Genomic DNA, 13,973 nt, shown 5'->3' with positions numbered 1-13,973 from the left:
ATCAGCCATAATCTCATTGAATGGCAGAGTAGACTTGATGGGCTGAGTGGATTTCCTCTGCTCCTATGTCACATGGTCTTATGGTCTTATTGTAGATGCAGCTTGGATACTGCAAGAACATGCAAGTAAAACTGAGAAAAGCAAAACTAGGAATTTGACTTGAAGGTAATTATGAAGGAAAACTTTGGGACCCAGATCCATGAAAAGATGTACTATGTGGTCAGTGGCTTAGAACAGAGGGAGTGGATCTGAAGGGATACTTCTGAAACAGCACCATAAGGACAGACTGTTGAGTATCTCGCTCAATTTACTGCCGTTTAATAATGGTGAATATGTCTGCAAATGAATCAAGCTTTGGGGGAATAATGTCACAAATGTTGTTTTATTATGTCACATTCAGCTTACATCTTATGTTTACAAATGATTGGATTGTTGAAAGACCTATATACAGTAGATTAGCAGCACACAGCCAAAATAATCATCTTTAAATATGGCTTCAAGACTAATACTTAGTCAAAAAATGATTGCACTTTTTGGAAAAAAAATTGAATTTAATTAACTTTAAATTTATGTTTCTAACTGTTGGCAATGTTTGTCTTTTGCCAATCCTTTCTCAGTAACCACTAGACATTTGTAAGCAGTTTTTCAGTTGATTTGTTCTCTTGTTCATTTGATTATATGTTGTATAAAGCACATTAAGACAATTCACTTTAAAGTAATCTTCCTGTTTCAACTCATATTATCATTCGACATCTGGGGAGAAAAAACAGAACAAGTAAATTTTTCTGTGTCATTCACCATATTATAAGAGACAGGACAACGAAAAGGACCATTTATTTCATAAAACATGTTTTAGAATAGAAAGTGGATGTAGAATTTCTTAATCAATCAACGTAACCTTAGTGTAAGCTAAGCACAAATCATGTACAAGTCATACAAATGATCACTGACATTTGTTGTCCAATTGCACAACCACAAATTAACTTCAAGAGGTTTGGAACCATAACATGCCAGAAAATATTTCATTATCATTGTGAGGATTGCGGTGAAAATCTGTGAACTCATTTTTTAGTAAACTTATTCTTAACTATACACTAATTTTTAATGTATGAAGTAGCTAGTTATAATAGTTTTGTCAGAATTCTATTTGACATTTCCACTCTTGAAATTCCTCATTCACAGAGTATGCTCCTATTACCTTATCACTAGATACTGTTGGCTGAATAATTTCATGACATTAATGGGCACATTTCCCAAATATTAGTCTGGAAGGACAAACACATGTATGGAAACTTATAATGCTCATTATTTTTTGTTCTTTGTTTTACATTTGCTGCTATAGAGTAAAAAAGCCATAGCATCATACAGCACGGAAACTGACCCTTCAATCCAGTTTGTCCCTGTCGACTAAATATCCTAAATTAATCTGGTCCCATTTGCCAGCATTAAATGGCTGCAGGTCTAACTCAAATTGTATTTATGTGGAATTTGGACTTATATGGCACCTTGGCACATAATAAATGCTTTATTTTTATTGAAGTGGCAAATACTGTATAGGACTTGGCTAAAATAATTAATTTACAAACTTTTAGGAGCTTTTCTATGACATGAATGAAAACAATAGTAATTATTTCTTAAACTTTGATTGGAGGGAAGAATAAATGAGTTTTGAACCAATCTTGAGTGGAAACCTGTTATGTATTCTCAATCAGGATTGAGTAGGGAACATTACAGTTGGCTTCAGTATTTCATGAACTAGAAAAGGAAAAGTAAATGTACTTGGGATTCATGTTCTTAATCATTACACTGTTCTTGTGAATAATGGGAGCAGACAATTTGGCTGTGATTCTCCCAGTGGTTGAATAGCTTGGCCATAACTTATGCAAGCAAAAAGAATGATTAAGTTGATGGAATGACAGAGGGTGACATTGCCATCAGCTGTGGGAACCTGACTTAACATGAATCAGGACCATCCCACTGGGAAAACATTAAGAAAAGGGAACAATTGTAGTGGAATGCTTTATGAAGGAAAGACTAATATTATTAACTTTAATGGGCTGAAAGGCCTGTTCTTGTGCTGTACTCTTTTATTTTCAGTATAATATAATATATATAAAACAATTGCTCCAGTCATTTCAAAACTGATGTTTAGTTTAACATGCGCAAGCCTGAGTGTGATGGTGGCACAGTGGCAAATATCACTGACCTAGTAGCTTAAAGACTTTGTAATGGCCTATGGCCACAGGTTCAAATCCAGCCGTGGCAACTGTTGAAATTTTAAAAATTTCGATTCATAAGTTTGGAATGTGAAGTCAGAATACAGGAAGATACAGCTGGGTTGGCCAAATTGGCAGCTCTGTGGCAGGTGGTATTGCTATGGACCAGGCCAGACCCCCTCAAAACATTTCAAGAAGGTAGCCCAGACCCGAACTTTGATAGTTGTTTTAAGCAGGTGTAGAGTGAATATTCCAGGAGGGATGCAGCTGACCCAACCACTTAGTTTTAAACAAAACAGAATTTATTTAAAGACTACTGAAAGAAACATGAAAAAAAAGAACAAAATTTAGAATAACTTAACCTATCTGAAAATCCATTCGACTCTATCACAACTTAGTGATGCTGTTCTAAGTACCTGCAACATCCCCATCAAGACTTCCTTGGCAAAAAAGGAAAAATCAAACATAGGTTCTTACAGGAGAGATAGCAGAGAGAGATAGAGAAGATCAGCATGGAGCTCTTTCTTTGACCGCCACCCTGAAATACACTGCTTGCTAAAACCAAACCAAAACAAAACTCTGAACTGAGAGAACTGGCCACTCCCCTTTCATTGTACAAGTGTTTTAAAAGAAAGATTTAAAAACCTACTCAAGTAGATATGTCCAGAGAAATTTACAATCCCTTTTGGAAAAGACTAAGGACAACATAATCTTGTTAAAGGAGTAGCATCGTCACAGTATGTAACCCTGAAAAGTGTGAGGTGATGCACTTTGGAAGAAGTAACAAGATAAGTGAGTACTCAATGAATGACAGGACCCTAGGAAACTCAGAGGAACAGAGGGATCTTTGGGTCCTTGTCCACAGTTCTCTGATGGGGGCAGGACAGGTTAATACTATATTAAAGGTGGCATTTGGGACACTTATCTTTACCAGCGGTGGAACAGATTGTAAGAGTGGGGAGGTTATGTTGAAGCTGTGTAACATTAGTTGTGCCACATCTGGAGTACTGTGTGCAGTTCTGGTCACTACACTAAAGAAATGATGTGATTACATTGGAGAGGATGAAAGGAAATGCATCAGGATGTTGCCTGCCATTGAGCAGTTTAGGAATGAAGAGAGGCTGGGTGAGTTTGAGAATATTGTTGATAACAACTATTATCAGTTATTTTAAAAATGCATTTGGTTCATTAAACACCTCGAAGAAAGGCGATCTGCCATTCTTAGGAGAAAGTGAGGACTGCATATGCTGGAGAATCAAACCTGAGAAGTCTGGCACTGGAAAAGCACAGCAGGTCAGGCAGCATCCGAGGAGCAGGAGAGTCAATGTTTTGTGGGAAAGCCCATTCCTGATGAAGGGCTTATGCCCGAAATGCCAACTGTCTCGCTCCTCGGATGCTGCCTGGCCTGTTGTGCTTTTCCAGTGCCACCCTTTTCGAGTCTGCCATTCCTACCTGATCCAGCCTATGTGTGGTTCCTGACCCACTGAGCTGTGCTTGCCTCTTAACTGGTTAGAAAGCCACTAAGTTCCAGTGCAATTAGGGATGGACAACAAATACTGGCCTTGCCGGTGATACCCACATCCAATGAAAGAATCCAGAACAAGTAATCCACTGAGGTCAATTTGCCTTACCATCAAACGTTGTTGCACATCCCTCTCTACTATATTCACTAATTTTATGAAATAAAGGTGTCTGTATTTGACCATGCATGCAGTAAGTTGTTCTGGGTTTTAGATCCTGGATAGATATTGTTGTACTTGTTGCTCTGCACGATTCAGGTCTCTGTAAAATGATGAACAAGGAATTACTACATCTTAAGAAAATCAGTGGAAGTATTTGCTAAAATATTGTCTGGATTATTGTTCCATCTTTTTGCACTATTAACTTTTCAACTTTCATCCTTTGCTTCCAATCTAGGCATCATTTCCCATTTAGTGGGTGGACAAATAGCCTAGTTTCTATCTTTTCCAGCAACTGAACAAGTCTATGTTCACATGCAGTAAGGCCTGGGCAATATCCAGATTTGAGCTGACAAGTGGCAAATAGCATTAATGTCACACAAGCTCAAGGGAATGACCATCTCAAACAAGAGAATCAAAACTATCCATTGACTTGCATAAGGTCATAGAGTCATAAAACATAGAAGAGGCCCTTCAGCCCATCAGGTCTGCAATGATTTAACAACTAATCCTACTTTTCAGCACATGGCCCTTAGCCTTGAATGTTATGACACATCAAGTGTTCTTCTAAGTACCGCCTAAATGTTGTGAGGTTGCTTGCCTCTGCTACTCCTCAGGTAGTGCATTCCAGATTTTTTTATTACTCTCTGGGTGAAAAGATCTTTTCTCAAATCCCCTCTGAACCCCCTGAGTTTCACTTTCAAATTTTGCCCTCTCATTATTGATCCTTCAAATAAGGAGCACAGCAATGTCCTCCCCACTTGATAATGCTCCTCACAATCTTATATATCTCAAACAGGTCTTCCCTCAGGCTTCTCTAGCCTAAAGAAAATATCTTGAGCTTAAATAGCCTCTTTTCATACCTAAACTGCTTAATCCCAGGCAACATCCTGGCGAATCTCCTCTCACCCTCTCCAACGCAATCACATCCTTCCTATCGTGTAGCGAACAGAACCACTCATGGTACTCCACTTATGGCTGAACTAATGTTATATACAGCTTCAACATAATCTCCCTGGTCTGACAAACTATTCCATAACTGCCAAAGACAAGTGTCCCATATGCCTTCTTAAGTTCACTATTAACCTGTCTTGCCACCTTCAGGGATCTGCGAATAAGCACCCAAAGATCCCTCTGTTCCTTGAGATTCCTGGTGTCCCTCCAATCATTGAGTACTCCCTTGATATGTTACTTCTTCCAAAGTGCATCACCTCATACTTTTCAGCATTAAAGACCATCTGCCAATTTGAACAAACAGGCTATATCTCCCTGTAACTTAAAAACCTCCTTCCTCACTATTAACCACCTGGTCAATCATTACGTCATCTGCAAACCAAGCACTGAACCCCTTCGATATGCTACTGGATGCCACTCTCCAGTCACACACATAGCCTTCTACATCCTTTGTCTTCCAAATCTTTGCCAGATACCCTCGACCCCATGTGATTTACTTTCTTTCCCAGTCTCCCATGTGAGATCTTGTCAAAGGCCTTGCTGAATTCCACGTAAACTCCACTTACTGCACCACCCTCTTTTACACACCTGATCACCACATTGAAAAATTCAATCAAATTTGTTGGACAATGCCCTCCCCGCTGACAAAGCCAAGCTGATTATCTGTAATCAAACCTTAGATCTCCCTACCACTGATGTGAAACTCAATGGTCTATAATTCCTGGTTTATTGCTCATACCTCTTTTGAAAAGTGGAATTAATTAGTTGTCTTCCAGTCATCCAGCACCTCCCCCGTTGCCAGAGAGCAATTAAAAATTTGGGTCAGTGCCTTGTAATTTCCTCCATCGCCTCCCACAGCAGCCTGAGATACAACTCACTCAGACCTGAGGATTTGCCCACATATTTAAGCCTGTCAAAACCTCCAATACCTCTTAACTCCCATATCAAAACCTTCACAGTCCCTTTCTCCAAATGCTGTACCTATATCCTCCTTCTCTCATGTGAAGATAGATGTGTTAAACTTGTTTAACAATGTCCTCCAGCTCCCCACACAGATTGGCCCGATTCTTGCTTTAGTTATCCGCTTTCTGTTAATAGATTTGTTGATTACCTCGGTAATTTTACCCACCAGTGATTTTTCTGGCCCGTCTTTTCTCTCCTAATTGCTGTTGTAAGGTGCTCCCTGCATTTTCTGAACAAAACTAGGGCCTCTGCTAATTTGTTTCATTTTTACCTGTCATAAGCCTCTCTTTTCCTTTTAATCTATTCTGAATATTCCGAGATATCTAGGGTTCTCTGAGCACCCAGTGGGAACTTGTTGGGCCCGGACTCAACAATTTCCCTTTTGAATGTCACTCCCAGCCCCAAGCAACTGTTCTGTCATAGAGTTTTGCACAAGTCACTGTTCTGAGCCAGATCCTGCTTTACCTTAATAAAATCTGCATTTCTCTTCAATCCAAAACCTTTATTTTTGCAGATCATTTTCTTTCCACAACAAACTAAAATTTGTACAGCGTTGTGTTTGTTATCACCCACTGATCTCCCATTGCCACCTTGAATAGCTGTCTGGCTTCACTCCCCACAATTACGTCCAGCACTCAACCATTCCTTGTAGGACCTTCTATGTATTGACATCAAAAGCTCTCCAGAATATATTTCAAGTAATCTGGCCCACCTAAACCCTTTACACTATCCCAATTAATGTAGGAGATGTTGAAATCCCCTAATGCAACAACACTATTATTGCTTTTACACATCCCTGTGAATTGTCTACATATCTGATTCGCATTGTCAAGGGCAAATAGAGATGGGCAATAAATGCTGCCACTGGTCAACAAAGCCCACTTACTAAGAATGAATTAAGGAAAAAGATTTTTCTTTCTTAAGGAGTCATCTAAGACTGGATGTAAGGACCAAGTAAAAGCACAGGTCTTGCCAGGGGGAAGGAGGTGAGCAGAGAACTGGGTGCGGATGTTGGTAAAGAGTCCAAGGGTTGGAGAGACTCCTACCTTGGAGACGTTGCCTAATGCTGAAAGGAGGCTTTTAATGGAGGACTCCTGGGTAGGGACATTTTCTGGGCATTGCCCCTGAATTTTCCTCCAGCCTGAAAGTTGAGACTGGGTGGGAAACAGCTCTTAAGTGATTGATACCTGGCCTGTTACAAGCATCGATGGTGGGTAGGCCTAGACTGTCACCAAAATCACTGTAAGATTACAGAGGTCAAGGCAGGCAGGTGGACAATGGGAAAATTATCAAGGACTTTTACAGGGAATGCAAGCTTCTTCCATTTCCACATAGAAGTAATCCAATCTTCCATCTGTACTACCCAATCTGGAGGTGCCAGTGTTGGACTGGGGTGGACAAAACTGACAAAGAAGTAATGCTCCAAAAGCTTGTGATTTCAAATAAACCTGTTGGATTAGAAACTGGTGTCATGTGACTTCTGAATCTGGAAATAAACAAAAACTAAAAAGACATACCTTCCGTTTTTCATGTTTTTATTTTTACCTCTCTCTGTTATAAATAGCAGTTGTACTCCTTGTAACCTTTCCTAATTAAGTGAGTCACTTATTCTCTTGTGCCTAGTATTAGCCAGTGTAACCCTGTATACAGAGAACAAGTCCTTTACTTCATTATATTGTCTCAAATGGAAGTCACAATGTGGAAAATCACAAATGTGACTCTACATTAAGCAGTTTCATCTTATAGCTATGGTCACCTGAAGGTGTTGCTCTGATAGAGTGTCAATGTTATAGTGTTTCATTTAAAGGAACTAATGGAGTATTTGTAACATAAAGACAGTAACTTTAATCTTACATGATCTACAGGATTTCCTGTAATGTCTATTTGGTATTCCAAGTCGATATATACTTTATTCAAGGTAATCCAGGAGCCATTTTTCCATCTGAATGGTGTTTGTGGAGCAAACAATTCCACCCGCATTGATCTTGACCTGGATGTGAGTTTAATCTTTGGGGGACCAATGGCTGCTAAAGGTTCAAAAATATTCAAAAAGTATTAGAAAGTATAAGTATTAAAAAGGGATACATTTTGCATGAACATGATGTGGTTTAAGTACATCTTAAATCATTCAAAAAAGCAAAGTTTTTTTGTGCACAATTACAAATTCAATAGTTTCTGTCTTGACTTATTATAATCATTGTACTTTTACCCCCTAACCCGTAAGTAAAAGAAATATTAATCATCAGCCATCTATATTCCATCTTCATAAATTTGAGATGATCCAAAACACTGATAACGGAACCTAACTCCCATCGTTTCTGACTCACAACACCTCCCTATCTCTGTAACCTCCTCCAACCTTCCCAAATCTCTCTGTGACTATAATTTGGTCTCTAACGTATTCTGACTTTCATTGCTTGACCAAAGTGGTCATTCCTTCAGTTGCCAAAGTCTGAACCTCCATAAACTTCTTGACTTTGCTACTGCTCTCTCCTCCTTTAAAATGCCCCTTTAAACCAACCTAAAGGTCTAAGATTTTGGTCATATGTTACATTTGGTCTCATGTTACATTATGTTAAATGACAATAAGACCATAAAACATTAGAGCAGAAATAGGCCACTTGACCAATCAATTTGCTCTGCAGTTTAATGACATCATAGTTGACTTGATATTTTTCAACTCTACACTCCAGCATTTTCGATAATTCTTGACTTCCCCTTACCGATAAAAAATCTCTCAGTCATGAAAATACTTAACATACTAACCTCTACAGCCCTCTATGATAAAGAATTCACAACCCTCCAAGAGAAGAAATTACTCCTGACTGCTGTCTTAAATAGGTGACCCCAAATTCAGAGATTATGACCTCTGATTCCGAGACTCTCCCAAAGGGGGAAACAGCATCTCTGCATCTACTCTGTCAAGTTCCCTAATAAACGTATACATTTCAATAAGATTACTTCTTGTTGTTTTAAACTTCAATGAGTATAGGCTCAAGCTAATCAATGTCTCCAAATAAGAAGATCCCTCCATACCCAAGACCAAACTAATGAGTCTTCTCTGACTGCTTCCAATGCCACTATATTCTTTCCTTTGATAAGGGAACTGTTGACAGTATTCCAGGTGTGGTCTAACTATTTAGTTCAAACTACTATTTAGTTCTGAGGAAGGGTCACTGGGTTGAAATGTTAACTTTGATTTCTCTGCACTGATGCTGCCAGACCTGCTGAGCTTTTTCAGCAACTTCGGTTTTTGTTTGAGGTCTAATTATTGCCTTGCATAGTTTTAGCAAGACTTCCCTGTTTTTGTACTCTATTTCTATTAAAATAAAGGATCATACTTCATTTGCCTTCCCTATTACCTGCTGAACTCCCATGTTAGTGTTTTGCAATTTCTGGACAAGGATCCCCAAATCCCTTGGTGTTGTAACTTGCTATCGTCTTTCCCCAGTTAAATAACACTCGGCTCCTCTATTCTTCCTGCCAAAGAACATTTTCCCACATTATATTCTGTCTAACGAGTTTTAGCCCCACTCACTTAACATGTCTATATCCCTCTATGCACCCTTACCACTTGCCCTCCCATCTAATTTTGTGTCATCCACAAACCTGACAATACTTTCACTTCCATTCTCAAAACACTAATAAATACTGTAAATAATGTGGCCCTAGCATTGATCCCTGTGGTTCTACACAAGTTACTGATTGGTATCCTGATTATCCATCCCTCCCTCTCCATCACAACTCTGTCTTCTATTGTTTCGCCAATTCCAAATACCATGCGCTCTGAGCTTATTAAGTAGCTTTTTGTGTGGTACATTATTGAACACCTTTTGCAAGTTGAAATATATTACAACCACTGGTTCCTCTTATTTTATAATCCTTCTACTATCTCTTCCATGGAACATTACTTGATGCCAAAGAGGCTGGTTCAAAATTAATTGAGATGCTGGATCACAGAGAACTTTGAGAAAGTAAGGACTGCAGATGCTGGGGATCAGAGCTTAAAAATGTGTTGCTGGAAAAGGGCAGCAGGTCAGGCAGCATCAAAGGAGAAGGAGAAAACGTTGATTCTCCTTCTCCTTTGATGCTGCCTCACAGAGAACTTTGTCAAACACAACTGTTTATTACTATATGTGTTTAGTACATAATTTACCAGACAGTTTGCTGCTTAATCTATCTCTATAATGTCAATTCATGGTCAACTCCTTTTAAGGCTCAAAGAGAAATTTATACATCTCTCATAAAAACACACTTCTCTAATATTAAAAATGGCACAATCAGTGTTAGGAATTTCCATTGTCTGACTAGGGTACAAGGAGGCTGATAAACACAAAGCTTTACCTTCTGAATCCTTTTGGGTACTTCCTATTACTTTTTGTTTAATATCTTGACAGGAATTTTCAAGATTGCACATGATCATTGCCTGTTTTACAAAGTCACATGATGGATTCAGAGGAGGCAGGGCATTAACTCATCTTATTTCATTCAGCCAAAAAATCAAGATGAATGACAGGCACAATGCACAAATACTTACTGCCCCAGAAGGGAATAAGCCTTTTACTATGCACCCAGTTTGAGTGACCATTTGTTGTAAGCGCTTGAACTCTTGCAAAGTGTGGCTCCATAAAGTGCTTTGTCACATGTGTGAGGTTACAGAATGGCTGACTGATTCTCCCGCATTCTGTTTTATTATTCCACTGTTTCTCCCCATACCTACAATGGACAATTTCATATTGGTTACAGGCAGGGCTTGAATAGCAATAAAATATATCACATATCAAATGAATTATTAGCAGGTTAACAGTTTACAAAATTGAATTGAAATCATTGACAAATTCACAACATAAATACAGACAATGAATGCTGTTCAACCAACATTATTGCATCATTCCAGAGAAATATACATTGTGCTGTTCCTTCAGACACATTTCCTTAGTTACTCAAGTTAATGTTTATTCTATATATTCTTCATATTCAGAACTTTCTGATATTAGTCCTAAATTTATCTTTTATTAATTTTCACCTGTGTCTTCTTTTCCCATTGTGATTATTCAGTTAAAGTTAGTATATATTTTTCAGCATGTTCTTCTCTGTACAGTTTACTACCTAATGTATTTATAAACATGAGGGATTGAATATCAGAACCATGAGATCATGCTGCAGCTGTACAAATCTCTGGTGTGGCCACATTTGGAGTATTACATACAGTTCTGGCCACCACATTGTAGAAAGGATATGGAAGCTTTGGAAAGGGTTCAGAGGAGATTTACTAGGATGCTGCCTGGTATGGAGGAAAGGTCTTACGAGGAAAGGCTGAGGGACTTGAGGCTATTTTCGTTAGTGGGAAGAAGGTTAAGAGATGACTTAATTGAGACATATAAGATAATCAGAGGGTGAGATAGCTTAGATAGCGAGAGGCTTATTCCTCAGATGGCAATGGCTAGCACGAGGGGACATAGCTTTAAATTGAGGGGTGATGGATATAGGACAGATATCAGAGGTAGTTTCTTTACTCAGAGAGTAGTAAAGGCGTGTAACACACTGCCTGCAACCGTAGTAGACTCACCAACTTTAAGGGCATTTAAATGGTCATTGGATAGGCATTTGGATGAGAATGGGATAGTGCAGATTAGATGGGCTTCAGATTGGTTCCACAGGTCGACACAACATCGAGGGCTGAAGGGCCTATACTGCGGTATAATGTTCTATGTTCTATTGTCTAAACCCATGGCCAACTCCCTTTAAGTCTTAAAGGGCAAAAGTTCTCCAAACTTCCCTCAAAACTAACTTTGTGAATGTTAAATATCTGTCTTTGAAAGACAATACACAAAGCAAAAGGGATTTTCTTAATCTATTAGGCTACTTGGGCTATTAGGCGATACATCCCTAAGTTAGTATATTTTCTGAACCTTTCTGAGTACATTTTATCAGGGTATTATCGTGCAAATAATTTTCAAATTACTCCTGATCTTCTAAATAGAATGGTGCTGAGTGATATTCATTTGCCCAGTTTTTGCATGTGAGGTCATGGCTCACAGAATCTTTGTGCCTTCTCGTCTTGAGGTGGATAAAACAGAAAACATGGCTGGCCATCACATCAGAATGATTTTGGTGCCAGGTATTTTATTCACTTTCTCAAAGCTGCTCAGGAGCTCTGTGCACAGCAGGAGGCCTGGGCAGCATTATGTTAGACCATGGAAGGCAGGAGTGGGGAGTGGTTCAGGTTGACAGGAAGTGAGATACGTTATGCCACTCAATGGCGGGGGGGGGGGGGGGGGGGGGGGGGGGGGGGGGGGAGGGGGAGCGGGGAGGATGTGTGTGGAAGCAGGAGTCAGGAAGCCCTTAAGAACCAGATCTGGAAGGGGACAGAGGAGATGGTTTTCAGCATTTTTGGGTTGTAGGGCAGGGCTCATGGTAGCCAATAGAGTCGAGAATATTGGCAATGATGGCATATTCCAGCCTTTGCGCCCTCTCAACTCCCAGTATGTCCACACCCTGTTCCAATCCAGAACCCTCATGTGAGATCAACAGGTCGTAATGTATAATGCTAGGTTAACACCAGTTAGAATTGTTTAGTAAACGGCTGTGTGTGCCCCTGTCAATGAAGAACAGTTTGTGGTTTTACAAATTTGAGCTTGAGGTGCAGCTTCCACTGGAGATATCAACTCGGTATCTGTGGTGTAGCTAGAAATGGTGCAGTGCAACTGAATTTCTAGCTCTTGGGGTTTTATTTGTGTTGGTCTACTTTGCTCCTTTTTTAAAAAAATGCATGGCAAGTTACCCTGCATCCTACATTTCTCCAGTATTCACTAACATTACGTATCCCTGGTGTCTCTTATTAATATCCATAAATGGAGAGCTTTTTATTTTCAATGGCTACATCTCTGTCAATCTTATCCACTTTCCAAACAATCTGCACTCTCCTTTATACAGTCCGAACGTATTCCCTTTACTTTGGTATTCTTGCAAACTGTTCTGATGGGTCGATAAGTTTTGTCAAAATGTCCCTCTTTTTAGTAATATTAATTTTTGGGACAATTGTACCATGCAACATGTAAGTTACTTTAACTAAATTTTTATCTTCTAACCATTCCCTAATTCTCTCCTTGTTGAAACAATCTTTAATGATTTATCGTTACCTTTACTTTCATTTCTTTCTTTGTCACTTTCACTATAACTTCATTATACTTTCTTTGTTTTTATATTTACCTTCAAAGAAACTTACATTTGTACTGCACCATGTAAACAATATGCTTACAGGTGTGACTGGCTTCCTGCCGTTGTAAAACATTATAGAAATAAATAGAGTTGAAATTCACTTGTTGCGTGTGTGGAATACAATCTGAAAATTAAACAAAATGGTTATGTTTGATTGTGAAAACCTTTGGCAGCAAAATACTTGTACTGATGTAAGATTTGATTCATTTTCTATTGTTTGTAAACATGCTAAGTATCCTGGATATCCAGTTTACATGGTAAATCTTTGGTTGCATTTTACATAGTGACATTTTGGTTTCTGAACTCCATTCACTGGCAATAGGCTCTGGGGACAGCCCTAGATCATTTAAATGCTCTGGGGAAACAAATCACAGCAACTCTGAGGCTAGTCAGAAACAATACATTCTGACTTCCCAAGAAGGCTGGCCTTTATGATCAGAGGTATGTAATGTTTTCATGTCTTTTATACTATTCAGTTTTCAAGTTACACAGCTTCTCTTAACAAGTAGCACATCTAATCATGAAGCAAATATAAAACAATAGAATTTCTTATTGATATTTCATTTAATATATAACTATACAGTTACACATTATTCACTTAACAGGCACTTACTCAGCTTTTTAAAGACTTGAAAAAACATACAGGGGAACATTTCCCAAGCATACTACATGATAATCAGAAGGCAGGTTTGCAGTTTGGTTTAACATTCCTCCATTGCAGATATTGTCAATTTTTGCAGGAAATGGTTACATATGCACATTTGATAAGTTCATTGTTATGTTAATGCATTGCAGTTTTGTTGCCAGAGTTAAGCATTTTGTTCTATTTCCCTGTCACTCCCTTATTTAGTGCAAATAAACTGGGTTCAATCATGGTTGGCTTGCCAGCACATGTTTGTCTTTGTGCAATACAGAACAGGAAAAGAATGGAATCATTTTG

General features: G+C 38.8%; 1 protein-coding gene across 3 annotated transcripts; it reads right to left on the bottom strand.

Moving 5' to 3' along the window:
* Positions 1–363: 363 nt before the first annotated feature.
* Positions 364–13,727, bottom strand: LOC122548661 (interleukin-22 receptor subunit alpha-2-like). Of its 3 annotated transcripts, XM_087976194.1 has the most exons (6): positions 13,647–13,727; positions 13,041–13,157; positions 10,350–10,528; positions 7,667–7,839; positions 3,848–3,998; positions 364–753 (listed from the first exon to the last, which is right to left on the bottom strand). In XM_087976194.1, coding segments are annotated over exons 2-6 (516 nt in total). In that variant the 5' UTR covers positions 13,043–13,157; positions 13,647–13,727; the 3' UTR covers positions 364–742. The 3 variants fall into 3 exon arrangements, 2 of the variants coding, with proteins under 2 accessions (XP_087832320.1, XP_087832325.1); XR_015751884.1 differs by lacking the exon at positions 3,848–3,998; XM_087976199.1 differs by lacking the exon at positions 13,041–13,157.
* Positions 13,728–13,973: the final 246 nt, after the last annotated feature.

The sequence above is a fragment of the Chiloscyllium plagiosum genome, unplaced genomic scaffold, assembly GCF_037043375.1.
Source record: "Chiloscyllium plagiosum isolate Xiang-an unplaced genomic scaffold, Cpla_swu_hap1 HiC_scaffold_3, whole genome shotgun sequence".
In the NCBI taxonomy this organism is placed as follows: domain Eukaryota; kingdom Metazoa; phylum Chordata; class Chondrichthyes; order Orectolobiformes; family Hemiscylliidae; genus Chiloscyllium; species Chiloscyllium plagiosum.
This window is presented reverse-complemented; position numbering and strand designations above follow the sequence as displayed.